The following is a 20,736-nucleotide window of genomic DNA, read 5'->3' on the forward strand; positions in this document are numbered from 1 at the left end:
ACATGGCCCAGAAAAACGCTATTTTTTGGTCTTTCCTTTCATCATTTTGCTTCAAAATTTTGACAGATGATAGAAGACATGTCATACTCTAATAATATGTCAAATTCAGAAAATCGTAAGTTTTGACCAATTTTGATGCTCTGACTTCAAACTCGATTTTCACGGCTTCAACTGTGCGCGACTTTAGGACTATTTTGTTGTAGCGGGTCACATATTAATTCATTCACAATGCAGATACCACATATACTCATCACACAGTGCATCAGACACACAGCACAGCTCATCTACAGTCACACAGCAGCCTTTAGTGTCAACTGCATATTTTGCAAACAATATGCATGCTGCTCCATGTCTTCAACAATATACATGTACGCTTCTAAACATGTGTCATGTGAAGCTACATTCCTATTATACATTTGCGGCCAAATGCTGCAATGAAATCTGCTGTGTCCCCATGTGTTTCCAATTAAAGTTCTGAGGAAAGGTTAAAGTCTCAATGGAATTAGTTTATTCTTCGTTTTTCTCGATAGCTAGCTAGACATGAAGGTATATGTATAGTGACAAGTGTGTTACTGTGTGTGTGTGTGTGCTGGTAATGTGTGTGGTGCAAGGGTTCGTATACTGCATGCATAAATGTGTCTACTTGCACTGGTGAGATCGGTCGTACACTGCACATCTAACATGTTAAAACGTCAATGCAAGCTCTCTATCGACTTTCAGCACCTTACAGTTTTTTCATAATTCATGTGTACTCAAATTTTACAGGCTTTCTGCAGGAAACTATGGAAAAAGATCAGCTTAATATGGAAAATTCCTACCCGTTTAAAAGGAATGCCTACCCAATTATCCAGTAAATATATTGGAACCGGTTTTTCAGCTTGTAAGTCAACTGAGTGGAGTACCTGATTAAAGAGGTACCTGATTAAGAGGAGAGTACTGTAGTAAGGAACTCCAACATCACCGCTCTCCAAAAATCTGGACAAAAAAACTGCTCTCTTTTTTTACTAGGCCTCATGTCACGCTCACTTCATGAGTGCCTTGTAAGAGCTGATGTAAGTCAGAATATGACATTGCTATACATTTGATGGCCATATGGGCACTTTGAATGGCCACCTTCCAGATGAGTTGACATTATTTTGGATGGACAACCAGAAAAGAAGAAATATACAAAAACATGGATTGATTAATAAGTTGTCACATGCTCAACATTTTGAGATTAAGAAGATCATAAGGAAGATTGAAGAAATAGGCTCTTTCATTCAGAATTAATATTGAAACAGGATACATTTATATGTAGGTCAAGTGATGATTTGACAGATTTGCATAGTACATATTTGTGGGATGACAAAATCTATCCTCAGAAGATGGGTACCGGTATATGAAGATAATTCAAGATATTAGCATAACTACATATAGCTGACTAAATTCACATTCAAATACTTGTTTGTATGTGCTCCTTCAGTCAGATCAGATTCATCTGTTTGTACAGAAATATTGGATTGAATACTGTATCTGAAAACGCTTATACCTTCCATGTCAACCAGAGAGATGAAGAACTATTAGCTACTGCATGGAACTCCTGCACTGCTTGCTGGGGAGCTGTAGGGAGGAGTGAAGGACACAGAGTAGGGAAATAGTCATCAAAGAATACAGACCTTTATCTCTAATATACAAACAATGTTTGAATTTGAACTAGTGACATGTTATGATATGTATTTTACTCCTCATACATAACATAATTATGTAATATATATAAGGGTAATCCTGCAGCAACTGTGAGAAGAAGAAGGTCAATGTTTTGACGTGCATGTACACACAAGGAAATCAACATATTTTATTCTGTGGATTTCATACCAGCTGAGAGATATGAAATTGAATTCACTCAAGTTTCAAGAACAGAACTAATGGAAGGAACTGCAAATATACATCATACACATATGGATGCATATAACTATTTGCATAAATCTGCCCAACAAACCAACTCAGAAGCAGAAAGTGGATGGACTACCTTGAGTTCCAGTCCTGACAAGGATTGTACTGTAGGAGCTGAAGTCTTGCAATTGCCTATTTCCAGCACGAACTTTGACCTCATAGTCAGAAGTATATTGCAGGTCTGTAAGAATGGCGCTGAGCTGTCCAGTACTATGAGATACTACTACAGTCCCAGTTTCAGACGGAGCATCAAGAGGGTAGAAGAAAACTTCATAAATGATGTTATCTATGTGAAGGGAGAGAGAGGAACAAGGGCACAGACACTGACAGTTTGAGTACAGTGAAGACAAAGCTAATATACACTCTGAAACATAACATGAGCTCACAAATACACAGTAATTTGTATATGTACAGTTCATGTATGTTAATTCACATTTTACAGCATTAAGATAATGAATCACTTTTACCTCATTAAGTATACTTTTCATCTCAAACCGCACAGAGCAATGAATGATGATGCATTAATGGACAGTATGAAAGAAAAGAAGACAGGCAAGATGTTACTTGTAATATTACACTATGGCCTGAATTCTAAAAGCTGAAATAACTATTCCGTGGAATAGTTATTCCAGGGAATAATTTATTCCACCTTTGAGAATAGATTTCGGGGAATAAATCACATCATTTTACGTCACGAGGGCCTGATTTGCATAAGAGGCGTAATAAATCGGCGGAATAAGCGGTGTAATAAAGTTATTCCACCTTTGAGAATTCGGGCCTATGTTTATAATAAATTATTTGCATTACATATTTCTGTCAATTGATTAGCATATGGGTGTCCTAAGAAGTAATTTAGAAAAGATTACAATAGCTGTCACTTCTTAAAAAATCCTACAAAATTATTGCATGAAAATGTAAACATTCTGCTTCATTTATATTCTTGCTCCTTTTCTCTTCAAGAATGACACCATAAGGTTACTTTCAAGGATGTTACTGACATTAAATTCAAGTCTATAAATTTGTAATGACTTCTGTCCAGTTGACCACAAGTTATTCATGGCTACAATTGTCGGCTTTACTTGTTGGCAGGTAAGCAGTTGTTGCTATAAAATAAGGACTTGAACTGCAATGGTCTTCATCATAAAACATGACAAGTAGGGAAATGCTACCTGGGTCTCCATTGAGTGAGATAGGAACAGTCCAGCTGACAGTCACTAGATTTCCTGATGCAACTGCCTCCACCTCCCTTGGGCTGGATGGTGCTGTCATAGATGATTTACAACATTAGAGGCAAAGTTATTATGGGATTATATCAATGTCAATCTGTCATATATAGCTGCTAATAATGCTTAGGATTCACTTAAGAAATGTAAATATAGCATGTTACCTTCTTCTACGATTAACTCCACGATGCAAAGCAATAAGAACTTAACAACTGGCTGCATCAAAGCCATTGATTAGGAACAAATTAATATCTACACAAAAACACAGAAATCTACAGAAAACACAGGATTTCTGATGAGTGATTTCAAATTGCCAAAGTTTAAGGATCTCATAATGACAATGTCAAAGAAAACTAACATAAAGTGATGAAAATACACAGAAATCATGAATATTAGGAAAAGATATCTTATCAGCATCTCTCAAAGTAGATATCATGTGATAATGTAACATAAAATTTGGTGAATGACTAACAAAGATGTTACTCTAATATGTCATTAAAGAGGCCTTGCATAACATTATCTGTGTAAGTATCTTTGAAAAGCCAAAAAACATGATTGGTGTATTTTTGTTACAAGACACTTGTCAATGACACTATCAAACCCTGCTTAAAATACATGTACCTCATTTTGTTCAGACCTACAATAACTCTAATAGCACAGAAATTGCACATTTTAATCAACTGCATGCCATGACTGCACAATAACCCATTTTTTCTACTGTTGCAACGAGTCCCTGTTGGACCAGTAGGTACCCAGTTTTTTTTTTTCATTTTCACTGGTCTGAACCTAAAACTTATACAATGTACGTCCGAAAAAAGGGGGGGGGGGGAAGACTTCTAAGCATATGGCTTCCCTTCTGCTGTTCTATGGGATGGGGGCCCCACATCATTTACATGCAGTTTATGACCTGGTGGGGAGTGAAGGAATGCTTTTGCACATTCCTTTCCCTGTCATTCAGCATGATGCATTGCACAAAATGTAAGATTTATATGTCGATGGGTCTTATATGATAGCTAAGGGTATTGTAGACAAAACCTAATAGGATCACTTGCGTAAAACTTGTCGAACAATGTGATTGTCTATCCTTCCTTCATTGGACATGTTCTTTTATGACTGGACCCAACAAAGATATTTTGATTTTTACTGATCATGTCAGACCAGCATTCCTGAAAAGTTACTTGCCCAACAGTGATTTTTACCCGTCTGGACTATTGGACTGGCGCCAAGTTCTGCACAAGACGGCTATTTTAAAATGGGAGACTGAAATGTAGGATGCTTAACATAGAAGGATCTACTTTTTTACGACTTGCTATTAAAATACAAATTCTAGATTCTATAACCCTTCAAAGAGCTATCTAGGCATTTGTGCTGTTACTTGTTGTAAAGTCACAAAGTCTTCCTCACATGTTCTTCCCTTACTGTTAATGACAACACAGTAGTTTTGAAAATTTTCCTCAAAATCAGATCACTGATCTATTAATTGTCCATAATGGAGGGTGAGATTTAGGATTTCAATCTGCATTATACAGCTTGCTGGAATACATACCATCTTCTGAGGTATACACAAGACTGGTAGTGGGGCTAAAGGGACCCATTCCCAATCCATTCACAGCTTGACTCCGTAGCATGTAGCCAGTGTGTGGTTCAAGACCACTCACTTCCACTACGTTTTCACTTGTTTCTCCTCCAAATAAATACTCCTCTGATCCCTGCATCTGGTATTGGACAACAAAGCCAGTGATTGGCAGGTCACCACTGGCAGGAGTGGCTAGACTGAGCTGCACGCTGCGAGGTCCAATCGCTGTGATGAATGGCACTGACATCTGACTAGGAGCTGAAATTATTGAGGCAGCAAAGCACACAGGAAGAAAATTGCATCATTTGTTGATATTCAAACAATGATCATGCCACCTTTGGAAGTCTGCTTTAATTTGGGCATTATTACTTCTTTTACGGCTTCTTTAAAGGTTCTATGCAATCCCATTGCCAGGGAAAGAACCCACAAGGTTGTCATCTCATCATTAGGGAACCCATTCATGGCATGAAGCACTGAGAAATACACTGATTTGAATAAAAGTTGCATGAATGCCAAGAAAAAAGAGCTAGACTGATTAGTCAGTCTACATAACTGTCATGGTGTTCAATGAAGAAGCCTGATAAACAACTGTATATACCACATATTTTGTGGGAATAATACTGGACAATTAATGGCGAATTACAACTTGTCAGAAAAATCCACAAATGATTGAGGTAGTGACAACATGAGAAATATCTATTTTCCTTCTTCAGAATAAACCCAGTGATTTTCTACTTTGGATTATCATCCACAGCACATTTGTGTTGCCTTTAATTAATGCAAATTTCAGATGAGAAAATCAGTGGATGTAAATGTCAGGGCTTTATTCAACTTACAATATACAAATGACGCACAGGTCTGAGTGCGTCAGTTGGAATTGTGTGCATACGGTAACTATGGAATGCTTAACCCCGAGGCGAAGCTGAGTGGGTTTAGGCTTAATTCCATAGTTACCGCATGCACACTATATTCCGCCTGACACATGAAAAGACATGTGCGTCATCTGTGTTATAGAATGGGTAATTTTCTTGCCAAAAACCCATTTTTCTATTGTGTTACCTGATGACAAATTTACTGGATGCCTTTCCTATTGGCTTGCCATAGACGAGAGTCCGAAAATCATGCATCAGTTTTTACTGGATGCATGGTTTTTCTTCAGAGCCATGCATCCAGTAAAAACTGATGCATAGCTATTTTAGCCAATAGGCGTCTCGTACTGAGTGCGCGAACGCTTGCTTAGTGCGCAAACCTTTGTTACAAGTGCGCGTACTCTTGCTACAAGTGCGCGATAACATGTTTACCACTGTGACTCAGCGTGCATGTGGCCAGTACAAGATCAACACATAGCTCTCGACCAATGAGATCGCAGGAGTTAAAATGTAGAGTTAAAAACATCATTTCAAACATTTTAAACATTTTATTATCTTCGAAGTTCACGGGATCAAACATTATTGAAATATCCATCGGGGAAATCAAAAGTTACTCTTGGTGACAGGGCATTTTTGTACGCTGCACCAAAATTATGGAATAATCTCCCTTTGTTTGTAAGACAAGCAGTCACAATTAATGAGTTTAAGGCCAGGTTAAAAAGTCATCTCTTGAAGTAGTGTACATTCTGTTTGAATTTCTTGTATGCATGTCATTTTGTAATGCGCAGTAGAGTATATCATTATATATATGGCGGATACTGCTTGGCTGTAGGGTTTACACCCGCTGCAAATTTTGCCTGTGCCTTCGCAGTCGCCCAATCTATCGCACCATTATTACCTGTTTGATATTGTGTATGTATCTGTCACCACGTATGAGTCTGTTTCATGCCCTGAGGGACTGCATCTATAAAGGATATCCAGTGACATTTTGCCTGATCACTGCTTGCTCTGTCATGGATTCATGTGCTCAGTCCCACCAACTGCATGCTATATTCGTATAATGCTGAACCATGCTTTAACGGAACCAGGTGCCTGTGTTTGTCTATTATTTCAAAGGAAATGATCCATCAATCATCATGGTCCAGAGTCTTTTATCGCTGATCGTGAGTGTCTTCATGTTTTGTGGGGATTGCATCTAAGGAATACCAAGTGATAAATTTTGTTCTAAAATTTTTGTACTGTATTGGATCCGTTTGCCTAGTCCCACTCGTAAGACTTACATTTCCTTTTGCTGTATATTCACATACTGCCGAACACTGCCGACGGAACCCTGTGTATGGGAAAGTCTCATTCTTCTATCCAAAGAAGTGTTCTATTCATCATGGCCCAGATTCCCTTAATCCTGATTGTAAGTGCCCTTCTCACACTTGGCGTCAAATCTGGTCACTGTCGCTCAAAGTTCAACATTCCGAACTTAGATGCTGATGAATGGAAGCGATTAGACTCCGATTTAAAAGCACGAATAGCCCCTATTCATCATGAGCTAGCCATTGACGCTATCAGTCCGAAAGAAGCTTGTAAACACTTTGTTGACATTTTGACTGAGATTTTGCTAAACCATCCCGAATGTACTTTTGACGAGACGAGTGTGTACAACAAATTTTACTCCAAACTTTCATCAAAAACACTGCAAGATGTTACTAAGCTAAAAAATAAACTTAGAAAAAAGGCGTACGGAAAAAATGCGACTGAAGAAGATAGGAAACTCTTTAGACAAGCTGTCAAGGCCCATAGTCATCTGAAGAGAATTGAGAGGGATAAGAGAAACGAGTCTAAAGCCAGACGTCAAGAAAAATTGTATGTGAGAGATTTTTGGAACTTTGCCAAAAAATGTTCATCAGGATGCCTCGAGAAACCCTCCACTAAACCGTCTTTCACAAGAGAAACTGCGGACCGTTATTTTGTGAACGCATACTCTACAGGCAATCCCATCGACAAAGCAAAATTATCATGGTTCCCATACATTGATGTGGACACCAGATCTTTTGATCTCAGTCCAATTAAACCCAAAGATATTAAGTGTATTCTGAAGAGAAAAAACCTACGTCGGCCCCAGGTAATGACGGGATAATGTATGGGGTATTGCGAAAGCTACCTAGCTCGCACCACTATCTGGCAACGCTGTTCACGAAACTTCTGCGGACCGCAGATCCTCCCCTCGACTGGTCGAGCTCCATTGTGTCCCTTATTCACAAGTCCGGTTCGACTGACGACCCCAAGAACTTTAGGATGATAGCTCTCACGTCGTGTGTTGGCAAGCTACACCACCAAATACTTGCGGAGAGGGTCGAAAACTTTGCTCTTCAAAACGGTCTTATCAACCCTACCATGCAGAAGGCTTTCTTGAGAGGTATCAGCGGTTGTATTGAGAATAACCAAGTCCTCCATGAACTCCTCAGTCATGCAAAGGCTAAGAACAAAACTCTTCATATAACATTATTCGATCTTCAGGATGCGTTCGGGTCAATAGAGCATGATCTCATTCATTATGTTCTTGAATACTACTCTTTCCCTATTGAACTCAGGACCTATGTCAAAAACCTGTACTCTAGACTTGACGGGGAGGTACGGGGACCCCAGTGGTCGACCTCTAAGTTTGAGTTTCACAGAGGTGTGTTCCAAGGTGATCCTCTGTCCCCCATCATATTCCTGCTGGTATTTAATCCTATTCTAAATTATCTTCAGTCAGTAGAAGATAAATTTGGTTACAACATGAACGGAACACGGTATATCAGTGTGCCATTCGCAGATGATTTTAATCTAATCACAGGTCATAAACGTACGCATCAACGTGTGATGAATGAAATTGCTTCTTTAACTGGTAGTATGAATTTAACTCTCAAGCAATCCAAATGCCGTTGTTTTTCGATCTGTCGTGGATCGCCATGCGATGTCGAGTTTTCGATTAATGGTACTCCAATTCATAACGTGAAAGAAAAACCTGAAAAGTTCTTGGGCTCATTGTTAACATTTTGGATGAAGACTAGTGACGCTTTCATGTTTATCAAAGAGAAACTGTCACATATCTTGAACAATGTTGATGAAAGTCATGTCCGAAATGAATACAAAGTAGCCGTGCTGACCAGATACTCTTTGCCTTCTTTGCGTTATGCCCTTACCGTACATGATATGACAAACACTCAGTTATCTATTCTTGACGGAATGGTAACTAAGCAACTAAAACTATGGCTGAAGATACCAACACACGGCGCTACCCCGGCTATTCTCCACAGCCCAGACGGTCTCCAATTCAAAACCATATCTGAGATGTACAAAGAGTGTCATGTACTAGCACATGCAACCTCCCGTTTAGGAGCTGACACTAAGGTTCAAAATGCTCTGGATAACAAAGTATCACGGGAGTCAGAATGGTCAAAGAAAATGTCATTATGTAATGCTGCAGTCTGTGAAAGTTATGTACATCAAACACAAGATGTAACTATTGGAAAGACGAAGACTAAGATCAGGGGGATACTCAAAGAAGAACAGAAAGATTATTGGAGATCTAAAGTCGCTCCTTTGGTCTTTCAAGGTGACTTTCTGAAGTTGGTGGAGTTAGAAAAGGGTGACCTTACATGGCGATCACTCATATTTAACCTCCCTAAGGGCGTGTTGAGCTTTATAACTCGTGCGGCTATCAACGCCCTCCCAACGGCAGACAACCTCAGTAGATGGGGCAAAAAGCTAAACACCCGCTGTACATTATGCGGAAATCACGAAACCCTGTCGCACATTCTGAATAATTGCAAAAGTGCACTGGAACAGGGTAGATACAATTATCGACACGATAGCATCTTGCAGTACTTGGTTTCTTTCATAGGCAAAGTGAAGCCAGACAAAGTTATCTGTCATGCAGACCTCCCGGGGCATGACATCAATGGAGGTACGGTCCCGTCTGATCTCACACCCACCTCAGAAAGACCAGACATAGTCTTAGTCAATCAAAGTAACAAATCAGTAGTAATTGGCGAGCTCACCGTCCCTTTTGAATCAAATATTGACTCCGCTCACAACAGAAAATCAGAAAAATACGCCTCATTGGTGCTTGACATTGAGAACCAAGGATACTCATGTGAGTTAATCTGTTTCGAGGTAGGATCCAGGGGACTGTTGACCAAGGAAAACAAACGTCAACTCACTAAGCTGTTCAAGTTTGTTAGTGACACCCGGAGAATTAGGGAACACATAAGAACCATATCGAAGATTGCTATTCTTACCTCGTTTGCCATTTATAATGCCCGCAACGAACCCTCTTGGACAAAACCGGCATATCTCCAGCCTGCAACGGAAGATTCTTGGTGTTTCTAACTAGTTCTATGTACACACATACATAAACACCCATAAAGTAATACACACACCCACACTCACACACAAACACACACACATCCACACACACATGCACATACACCCTGCACACTCATCTTTCACACTCACACATGATTATGAAGACACAAAACGCATACACATACACATATGAACGGGCTCATGTGCGGACCTATATATGCAGGCCTTTATATTCATGTTTCTTTTTGGCGAGTATTGTAGATTGATCATTACAGGTCAATGATATTGATTATCATCGATAATATGTACCCCTCATCTGTGCTGCACATTCTGCGCTCCATATCAGTATATTAATCTGTCATGAATGTGTTTTATATCTGTAATGAATAACGAATTGATTTTGTTTTGTATAACATAGGTAGTGTGTAAAGATCTTAAATTCTGATGAATTGTCTTTGGTATAAATTGTCAGAGAAAATTAATTAATTAAGTGTTGTTTTGTTTTATGTATTGTATTCGGGGAAGTTTTCAGAACTGGATCTTTTTTTTTCTGATTTTTTGGTACTTTGTATTAAGAATTTAAAGGTTTTTTTTTTTTTTTTCAGGCACTTTTACAGTGCATGACCTAGCTCATCCATAAGGCTCAAAGAATTGTTTCTACATATATTTTAGTAACAAGTAGAAGGAAGGCGCACTTTTTTCTGTAAAACTGAACATATTTATTTATAATGACATTCCCCTGTTAAATATGCCAAATAGAAATAACAAAACAGAGGCAAAAGTTTAAGATGGTTGAAATGAGATTGCCAAGGTTAAGAATTGATGGACTGCTATGGCATCTTAGACTTATCATTCTCTTCCTTATCGCCACTATCATAATTATCATCAACATCATCGTCACCATCATAATCATCATCACCATCATCTCTATCAATATTGTCATCATCATTATAATCAGCATCATCATTATCATCACCATCATCATCGCCATCATTATGAATTATACCAGTGAGGTGGGAGGAATATGATTATGCATATCATATGTCTATATACAGTCATTATTTACGGGCCGGTTTTGTCCATTTTGATTTCCCCCTTTGTATTGTTGAAATATGTATATTTATAGGATTTATATCTTTGCATATGTATTTATCATTATGTATATTTTGTCGTTTTTTTCTGCAACAATGGATGTGAAATAATTATTTCATTTTATTGAGCAGATTTAATGTAATTTATTGGTAATGAATTTCGCGAATGAGTTATTTTTTGTGTTTCTTAGGTTAAGTATATGCTGATATAAGTTCATTTTTTTTTTGTAAGTTTTTTTTTTTTTCGTCTTGAAACAGCTGTTCATGTATCATGTTTGTGTGTAAATGTACTTGTATACTTGTATATATTTGTGTCAATGTCAATAACCATTATTGCGGTGTGATGGACTGGGTCCACTGTATTTTTTTTTTCCTTGTACGTACCTGCCTGTGGGCAGGTAGTATCCTAGGATTATTTATCACATGCTTTAATTTGCAATGGAAATAAAGTATGCTATACAGCTGCGCAATATAAATGTCCTTTATTATTACTATTATTACCCATTCTATAATATGAGAATAAGTCATAAATGCATTGCAGAGAACCTGTAACTATGAAGGTAATGAAGCATGATGGCTGGTGCTCACAGCATAACAGACAAAAAGCTTTGGCTATGGTGAGCTTGAAAATCTAATTTAATAGTCAATTACTCTAAAAATGTAGTAGGTTTTAGGTTCTTATTTCTTGAGGCTCTACTTTGTCTTCTGTAAGTAATGAAAGATCATAATTTCACCTTTACTGCTGTGACAAAAGTGTCTATTGCTCTTATGCCAGTTGAACACTTCTACTGATGTAAGACTTACCTTGCAGTGTCCCTGAAACAGATCCATGGCTATTCACAGCTGTGCAGGTATACACACTAGAACTGGCAGCAGCCAAATTGGTGATGGTAAGGGTGCCCTCTGGAGTTAGAATGTGGTCTGGCACCGAGGGATCTGGCAAGACTGTACCATCCCTGCTCCAGCTAATAGTTGGTGCTGGCATACCCTTTGTATCACACCGCAGGGAGACACTTGTGTCTGATGGTATGGCCTGTACTGAGGTTATGGCAGGGACACCTGCAAGAGTACATTCATCACAACTTCTTCAACACTGTGTTCAGAAATATTCATTCAGAAACAGGGGGATCTCTTCCTCACTTTGTGCCAAAATGTGACAGCACCCACATGATGTATATTTTATGTGTAATTTCATCAAATATGAAAACAAGCAGGTATGAATCACTTTACAATCTCTATACAAAGAACTTCATAGTGTGCATCATTTCATTCTGCTAGCCATTCTAATCTAAACCTAAGTCTAATTGGGATGGGCTTCTACTAAAACTGAACACTTGTGTTTAAAGGAAAATGAAAACTTAATATCGTCAGTTGAGAACCAGAAGGGTGCTACTGTGCTCTAAGATTTCAGTGTAAAGAAAAACAAAACAATTGATTTGCAAAAAATAAAAGCTCATTTAATCAAAAGTAGGTAGAAGATTCAGAATTGATACCATAATGTAGAGGAGTCCAAGCTCTACAATGTGATACCAATAATTCAATACCCCTTCCCCCCCCCCAAAAAAAAAAAAAAAAAAAGAGAAAAAAATTGCAATAATGTCCTTCTGGTTCTCAGTCAATGATATGCACATGTGGATTGTGTGAAGGCAGCAATACTAGTAGTAGAACACAAAATCTTTTTTTTTTTTTTAATTACAAGTATACATTGCTTGAGTTGTTACTGACATGAATGTTACGGGTAATATTATTCCCTGGCCTTCTGAAAGAGGTAAAGTCCTGTGCTCTTCCATTATGATGGAAATGTAAAAGTAGTTGGATTTTCTCTATAGTTTCTTTATATCGTTTTCCCTCTGTAACATCACAAAGCATTTTAGTCTCCTCATCGAACCATGGCTGCATCAAAACTTCATAACATTTGAATGGATTGTCCAATTTTTTTTTTTTCAAACTTTGCTTATGTGTACTACTTATACTGTATTGCTCTATTCCCTTCATTCACATGATGTATATTGGTTTAATTCTCTTCATATTACCTTCCACAATGAGCTGTACTGTGGCATTGGATGTGCCAAGGAAGTTAGAGGCAGTACAGACAAAATGGCCATCATGACTGGCTACCAGAGGATTATAGACGGCCAGGAGGGCCCTGTCTCCTGTCACAGTCTCACTGTACAGCCGTGGGTCATGTGGCAATGATTGTCCACTTGGCAAGAACCAAATGACTCTTGGCTTTGGCTGACCACTGAAACTGCAACTAAGGAGGACATAGCTTGATCCTTCCACTGTCTGCACAGGGGTGGTGTAAGCAGTGGCCTGCGGAGGGACTAAAATAACAAGTAAAATGTAAATGACTCATTGTGACACAGCATAAATTAGGCGAGCAAGCTTCAATACAAATGCTGGGACAATGCAAGTAACCTGCTGTATTCATTCACAATGAGAACATTCTAATAATATTCACCTGCCATGTATGACACCAGAAAGGATTGCAAAATCATGTGATCAATAACTACTGGTGATATACGTATGTGAACATTTGGAAAAATTCAAAGGCTGCATTCAACTCAAATGAACAACTTTATTGCTATAACACTGAACAACACTCACCATAGCCATGTATCCTTAAATTGTATATTTATATGCAATCAATCCAAATATCTAAAACTATAAGTAGAAGCAATGCTATGACCATCATATCCGCATTTGAATCGCTGATAGCCTTTCAATCTTGTGAGATAAACTAACATTAGAACCATTTTAAATTTGCGTGTAAGCATTTTAAAAGAAGAGAATCAATTTCGAGGCTTTCTTGTATAGTTCATTCAACTTTCCATTCCAGCAAATTACTTTATAATTTACATTGAGGCAATTCCCTATGCATTTCTATCATTCATGATTACCCCTAAGGTATGTTAAATATTTTACTCCATGCCACATGTGTGGCCAGGAATGACAGCTGCATGCAGGAGTAAGAAGTCTTATAAGTTCAAAGTTTTGTGAAAGAAATTAATTATCCATGCTCTCAAGCATTAAAACAATGTTATGACATATGGCTTTATTTGATACATAAGAGGTGTGCCTCAGGCAACCCACGCAAGAGTCATAAAATGCCTTTAGGGAAAAACTGAAAAAAACTTAAATGGACCATCAAGTTTCAGTTTGCTTTAATAATCAAACTGCTACTCTCCCTGATGAAACCTGAAACCTAGGATAAGTCTACAGCACAACTTGAAGGTGCACTGTGCTACTTCATCACTGCGCTGAATCCAGAGCCACAGCCTACATATGAATATAAAATATCCCATTAATATTCCATATTTCTACCTCAGTTTTGCAATTTTAGTCACGTGTGGCTGTTGCTGCAGTGTTTTCTCTACAAGCTTTCCTTTTTTCAGCTCAACTCACAGAATTGTAGTAAATCTTTACTGGCTTTGTAACACCTTAACCTTAGCACTTGGTCTTGATATTATTATAAAGAAAAAAAATCTCTCTCCTGACTTCTACTTCAGTGACATACATGCTGAGGAAATGAGTTATATCCCCCCAGTTATAACGACTTGTTAGGAGTGAATAGCGTGTTGATGAGGTGGGGCTCATTTTCTTTTTTTTTCTTTTTTTAATACAAACTATGTCCTGGCTGTTCATGAAGTGAATGTCGGACAAAAGTTTAAGAGGATCTACGTATCTCTGGTCCTTTCAATGCACATTTGATGCAGGAACAAGCTGACAGCCATGTAAGCTTGTACAAGTCATGTGTATGCTCAATGTTGTACTTGTTAATCCTTTAGTCTATGGCTGCCCCTGGTAGTGGTGTATAGACATGCGTGTCTGTGTTGAATTTGACTGTGCATAAAAATGTGCTTCTTTGCTGGTTCTTATCCCTGTATCACTCTACTCTTAAAGTGGATTTTCTTTCTTTTTGAGCCTTTACATCATACTTTAGTATAAAGTGTTTGTCATTTTGCTATCAACAGTGGTTGTGCTAGGACCAAACCGCCACACAGCAATTAGCAAAATAGAAAATGAACTACAAATGCAATATTGATATTATCATGGATATCAAGTAGACTATGAATTTGTCTACAACTCATCCAAAGAAGTGTGAAATTTGCTACTCCAGTTATTCATAAATAGAGGTTAATATAAAGGGCTATTCCAAGGGTTGACAACTGTAACCAAATTTAAATGTCACCTTGAACATCTCTCCCTTTCATGACAATGCAGAATTACCCACAAAGCAGTCACAGGAACGGAGTGGTGGCAAAAGTGATTTTCAGCTGGATGCAGGTTGTATAAGAGTCATTTTCATGTAACAAATCATGTCGATCATGCAAACTAAAAGCTCAGTGATATCTGATGTCCCTGCCAGTCATACATCTCACTGGTATTTACTTCCCATTATGCACGGCTCAACGCTAACGGTGGCCCGGGGCCACCAAAAATGCAAGTCGGGCCACCAACATTTCAGAAATGAAGAATTTGGTGGCCTGATTGGGCCACCAAAAAAGGATGGATGTTTGCCTTTGGGCCACCAAAAATAAAAGTTAGTGTGGAGCCCTGCATTATGAAATACTGAGTGTCAACAAACTGAAGTGATCTATTTTACAACATTAGACTAGTCTCTTGAATTTCCTATACATTACTACACAGATTTTGTAAAATAGGGTGGGACAAACCTGAACAAAAAGTCAGAAGATGGCACTCTCAACTGCCAGAATTAGGGACTGTCCCTTCTAAATAGGGACAGTTGCTAAGTATGGACTGACGTAAGGTGCGACACAAGATTCACAAGGCATATTCTCACTGTCAGTTTCCTGACACTGGTCACTCAGCGAGACTGGTCAGTGCTTGAAGTGAAACTGGAAATGAAGTACATCAATATTTTTGTTTCTATGGCACATCTACTGAAGTCTTGAGTAAGCCATTAAAGATACTTCCTACTGTGAAAACAGAGGACATGCTTCAATAAATCTATGTGTGTCATAAACTATGAATTACTTGCAATTGATGTTTTGATATTTTTAGTATTCAAAGCACAAATACACAGCAAACAGACATGTGTAAATTGTCATATGAATGTAACTGTTTACTTCTGATTTTGTTGTTGTATGAAATCAAGCAAAGCGACATGTGGGCAAGATTTTAGTTGAAACCGCAAGATTTGTTTTATATTTTTGACTTATGCTAGACTTTTCTGGCTCAAATTTGATTTTAAACCTTTAAAGCCAAAACATATTTCTGGTACGCCTGCAAAAGTTGTCAAATTTCGCTCCCAGATGTGAACGTATGCTTAGGAAATGTGCGAAATAACGCTGTAATAACAAGATATTCGATGGGTAACGACACGAAAATGTCAAATATATTTACCGAAAAGGTTCAGTCTCAGAACTTACCTGAACGGGGTCAGGCTAAACTCGGACTCGGGGACAACTTGGCCTCGCTTGGACGGCGGGCCGAGTTGTCTTGGTTGTCTCTCTGGATTGTACAGTGTTGTACTATGGGAGCGGCCAGTATAGCGCTTCGTGTTCTGGCTAATGGCAGTAATGGCCCCAGCTGATACAACGTGCCCATCAAAAAACCTATTTGGCGCGCATGCAAAATTAGTGTGCGCCTATCAAGCACCTCTAAAAACAGTCAAAGACGCTTTGTAAACAACAACTTCAAAGACAGTGCGCCTCAGCAACTCAGGTGATGTGCGTATACACTTGATGACCGCGCGCTATCCATTTGTTTTGTACAGGATTATCACGCACTTTCCTGTCTGTTCAGTTAGGCCTCGTTTGGTATAAACAGTAGAATATGGCGATCACGAACTGCGTGTAAATTGTCTGAAATAGGGTCGAGTTTTCCCTATTTCACGAAATTTTTCATGAATTGCCACTAGCATTCAATTTGTATGGCGCAAATATGGAATTCTGCATGCATTTAACTTCACTAATCTTGGCTACAGCAAAATTAGTGAAATTAAGATGCACAAATTTTTTATATTTTTTATATATATCTTTAAAAAAAAGGATGTGGTTGAGTGGATCTTGCTATCTTACCATTTACAGAGAGGAAGGCAGAGCCACTGATGCTGCCAGCTGTGTTCTCTGCTACACACAGGTACCAGCCCTCATCTCTCTTCACCACCTGGCTGAATTGCAGGTCACCTGACACTGCCACATAGCTCAGCTGGCCCCTTGTAGCAGGTGGATTGGTTCCTAGGCCAATCTGGTCTCCTTGGCTACCAGCTGCATCACTCAGATACCATGATATGGTTGGCGTCTCTCTGGCTGTTGCCCTACACGAGATGCTGACTGGATGAGTTTCGTTTCCCGTCGTGTTGGATGGTGAAATGCTAAACTCAGGGAAATCTGATACAAGAAAACATGCGTAGATAAATGAGCCATAAGAACACACTCTTTGTTGATGTTCTTGGAATAGTTTTGATAATCAAAGTGCATGTAAACTTCTCGTCCTTCGAATTAAGTAGTGTACTGTTACGTTCATGTTGGTAGAGGCCTGTAGCTGTAGAACAGTAATGATGATGATGAAGGCAGTAATGATGACACTGATCGATACTGCTGACAGTACCAACTACTATGACTAACTGCAGTATCACGATGGCTACAATCTGGATAATCAATTTCACCCTAATACTCCTGGGGTATTTTTTGTCTTATCATTACAGGGGGCACATAGTGCCCCCCCCCCCCAAGATCTCGCGCATGATTCCCTAACTGCCTAAAAATTTTGTATGAGGGTAGAGGACGAATCGGGCTGCCCAACCTGGTGCACCCATAACTCTCCATTGTGTTTTCTGAATATTGTAACATTGATAATTGTGACTGAAAGCCAGACAAATAATAATAATAATAATAATAATAATAATAATAATAATAATAATAATAATAATAATAATAATAATAATAATAATAATAATAATAATAATAATAATAATAATAATAATAATAATAATAACAATAATAATGATACTACTACTACTACTACTATTAATAATAATAATAGTAATAATAATCTACAAAGATGTATGGCTGAATTTACAAAAGTCCTTGTCCTTAACTATATATGGATTAAGTTATGCTAATTTATGCAAAAAAATCATAGCTTTAGTTACTTCGCACTGAATAAAGCTTTAGAGACAGCAATTTGTTCGTAAAAATGTTTTTTATAAGTTCATTATCAATTCCTCTAAAAAATTGGTTGTGACTTTTATTCCTCATGTATCTTATTGTTTTCCATTTTTCTTATGTATTTCCTTGATTTTTTCAACCTTTTTGGCTGTGTATAATTTGTCTTTGTGCGAGAGGGTATGTGTGTGTGGTCTGTGGGTGTGTGTGTGTTTGGTATTTGTTTTACACTATTTGACAAAGTTATGATACTTTCTAGAAAGTAATTACATATAATGGAAAAGTTTCTATACACAGTTTTATACACAGTCATATGTAGAAATAGCAATATTGAAGTGACATGTGTTCAGTTAAAACAATCTGACACCCGTACCACAAAATTTGGTATCAAAACGTGCAGGAAGGATCACAGAAAATATTGTGGAATTTTATTTTGAAATAATAATGCGTTAGGAAGCACTTTCAGTTCCGGGGTTAGGGGACGTACAGTACTCTCCGCGTAATTGGGTATCGCTTAAACTGGTACTCCGTTTAATTGGGTAGTAATGCCAGATTCAGTTCCGATGCACATTAAAATTACCTGATAATCGGGTTGCCTCTCCACATAAATGGGTAAATAATTTTCTTCTAATCTAATTTCTACCCACATTTTATCGCATATATAACACTTTAAGAAATCATGCATGTCAAATTGTCACCGGCTAATCGCATTATCTGCTTAATTGGCAAAGAAGACCGATCATTTTGAGAGTGATTAAACATAGAAACATTACGACTTGCCACACACACACACACACACAAAATAAAAATGTAGCTGGCACTCACGATTGCATAGATGGACAGGAGTTGAACACACTTGTGCTCTTCCTTGCTCCACAACAACATTCACAATACGAAAATCAGGCCATGACCCAGCTCCATAATTTTGCTTTTCCCCAGTCACTTTTCGAAAAGTAACCCGACGTTCTACTTGACTAGTACACGCAAAGAGACACGTTCATTTCGGAAAACGCCTGCGTGTTAGCAAGGAGTCTATGGTCAAACGACATAGTTTTCTGAAGACATATTTGTCCATAAAAAAGTGTTAATTATTGCTCGTACCTGAGCAAGTGTAAGGTATGTATAATGTGCCGTGCAAGCACGCGTGTTAAGCAGAGTGTAGGTGTTTGGTGCAGTGTTTGCATGTAAATACACATTGTGTGTGTCAACTGTGATAAAACGTGTTCTTCTGTTAATTGGGTACTCCGCCTAATCGGGTAAGAAACGCTCTGCTGAGCCTACCCGATTATGCGGAGAGTACTGTACCACAACCTCCTTAGCTACAGGATGAACTCATTGGAGTCTGACATGGGAATATCACATCACAATATGGACAACTATGCCCCATATTCAATGAAGTAACCATTGAACAAGTCAAAGATCATCTTGCATGCAATACATGATCCCACTGATGTATTGGCTGGCTCCCAAGAATGCAAATACTTGCTGTGGTGCAGGCAAACTTGGACTTAGGACAAGAAAGTGATTACCATATCCTTGTTTGCTCATGTTGCATTTGTTAAAGTCTATGAAATACATGCTACTATTTCCCTCCCATTTAGTATCTGCAGCATGATTGTCATATTAGAACTCACCTGGGGTTGAGACAGTGGCTGAGACAAGTTTGGAGCCAGCCTGGTTGGAAGCAAGACAGGTGTACTCCCCTGTGTTGGTTTCCCTCAGGTCTGATATCACCACACTGGAGTTGCTCAACAGTTCTATATTATTTTCTGCAGAAATACAGAGAATTGTCAACTACTGGTGCAAAAATATGTGACCCGCTACAACAAAATGATCCTAAAGTCGGGCGAGGTCGATTATTTGAAAATTGCATGACAAAATTCCCTAATCTTTCTGCTTTAAATTGATATATAACGCATGTTATGAAAATAATCGGCTGCGGAGATATCGATGTTAAATAAGACAGCATGTCGAGACGTCTGGGAAATCACTGTTTCGAAAAAAGCGCCCTGAAAGTTTTCCTTGCGACGCAATCGCGATCAAGGGACACGCAAGTTAGTTTTCACCTACGGACAATAGAAGGTAAACCCTAGCAACCCCCGAAATGCTCATTCAAGCACAGCGTCGGCGGTCTCCTCACGGACCAATTAGTGACCAGGATGCCAGGAGAAGCGGCTGGGCATAGCGCACCCCGACCGCACGCTCCAGTCGACTTGGCAGTGTGCGAGCTTCACGCTTCGGTTAGCGGCAAGCAGCAAACTGACCAATGAGATCGCTCCGGTCATTGTTAGGGGTGGCGCCTATCTGTGGCGCTCAATCCAAATTTTCGAACCAGTTTCTGCTTCATTGAAACGCCAAAAAACATGGCCCAGAAAAATGCTATTTTTTGGTCTTTCCTTTCATCATTTTGCTTCAAAATTTCGACAGATGATAGAAGACATGTCAGACTCCAATAATATATCAAAATCAGAAAATCGTAAGTTTTGACCAATTATGATGCTCTGACTTCAAACTTGATTTTCACGGCTTCGACCCTGCGCGACTTTAGGACCTTTTTGTTGTAGCGGG

The 20,736-nt window shown here is 38.6% G+C and overlaps 1 protein-coding gene across 1 annotated transcript in view; it reads right to left on the reverse strand.

Moving 5' to 3' along the window:
• Positions 1-20,736, reverse strand: part of LOC140229564 (contactin-3-like) — a 48,044-nt gene that overhangs the window by 13,829 nt on the left and 13,479 nt on the right. Inside the window, exons 11-18 of the mRNA XM_072309812.1 lie at positions 19,803-19,937; positions 17,080-17,391; positions 13,069-13,359; positions 11,840-12,094; positions 4,702-4,989; positions 3,102-3,194; positions 2,009-2,218; positions 1,529-1,599 (exon numbers count right to left, since the gene is read on the reverse strand). Of these exons, the coding sequence (XP_072165913.1) occupies positions 1,529-1,599; positions 2,009-2,218; positions 3,102-3,194; positions 4,702-4,989; positions 11,840-12,094; positions 13,069-13,359; positions 17,080-17,391; positions 19,803-19,937 (1,655 nt within the window). The remainder of the gene's footprint in view (positions 1-1,528; positions 1,600-2,008; positions 2,219-3,101; positions 3,195-4,701; positions 4,990-11,839; positions 12,095-13,068; positions 13,360-17,079; positions 17,392-19,802; positions 19,938-20,736) is intronic.

The sequence above is a fragment of the Diadema setosum genome, chromosome 6 (genome assembly GCF_964275005.1).
Source record: "Diadema setosum chromosome 6, eeDiaSeto1, whole genome shotgun sequence".
Taxonomy (NCBI): domain Eukaryota; kingdom Metazoa; phylum Echinodermata; class Echinoidea; order Diadematoida; family Diadematidae; genus Diadema; species Diadema setosum.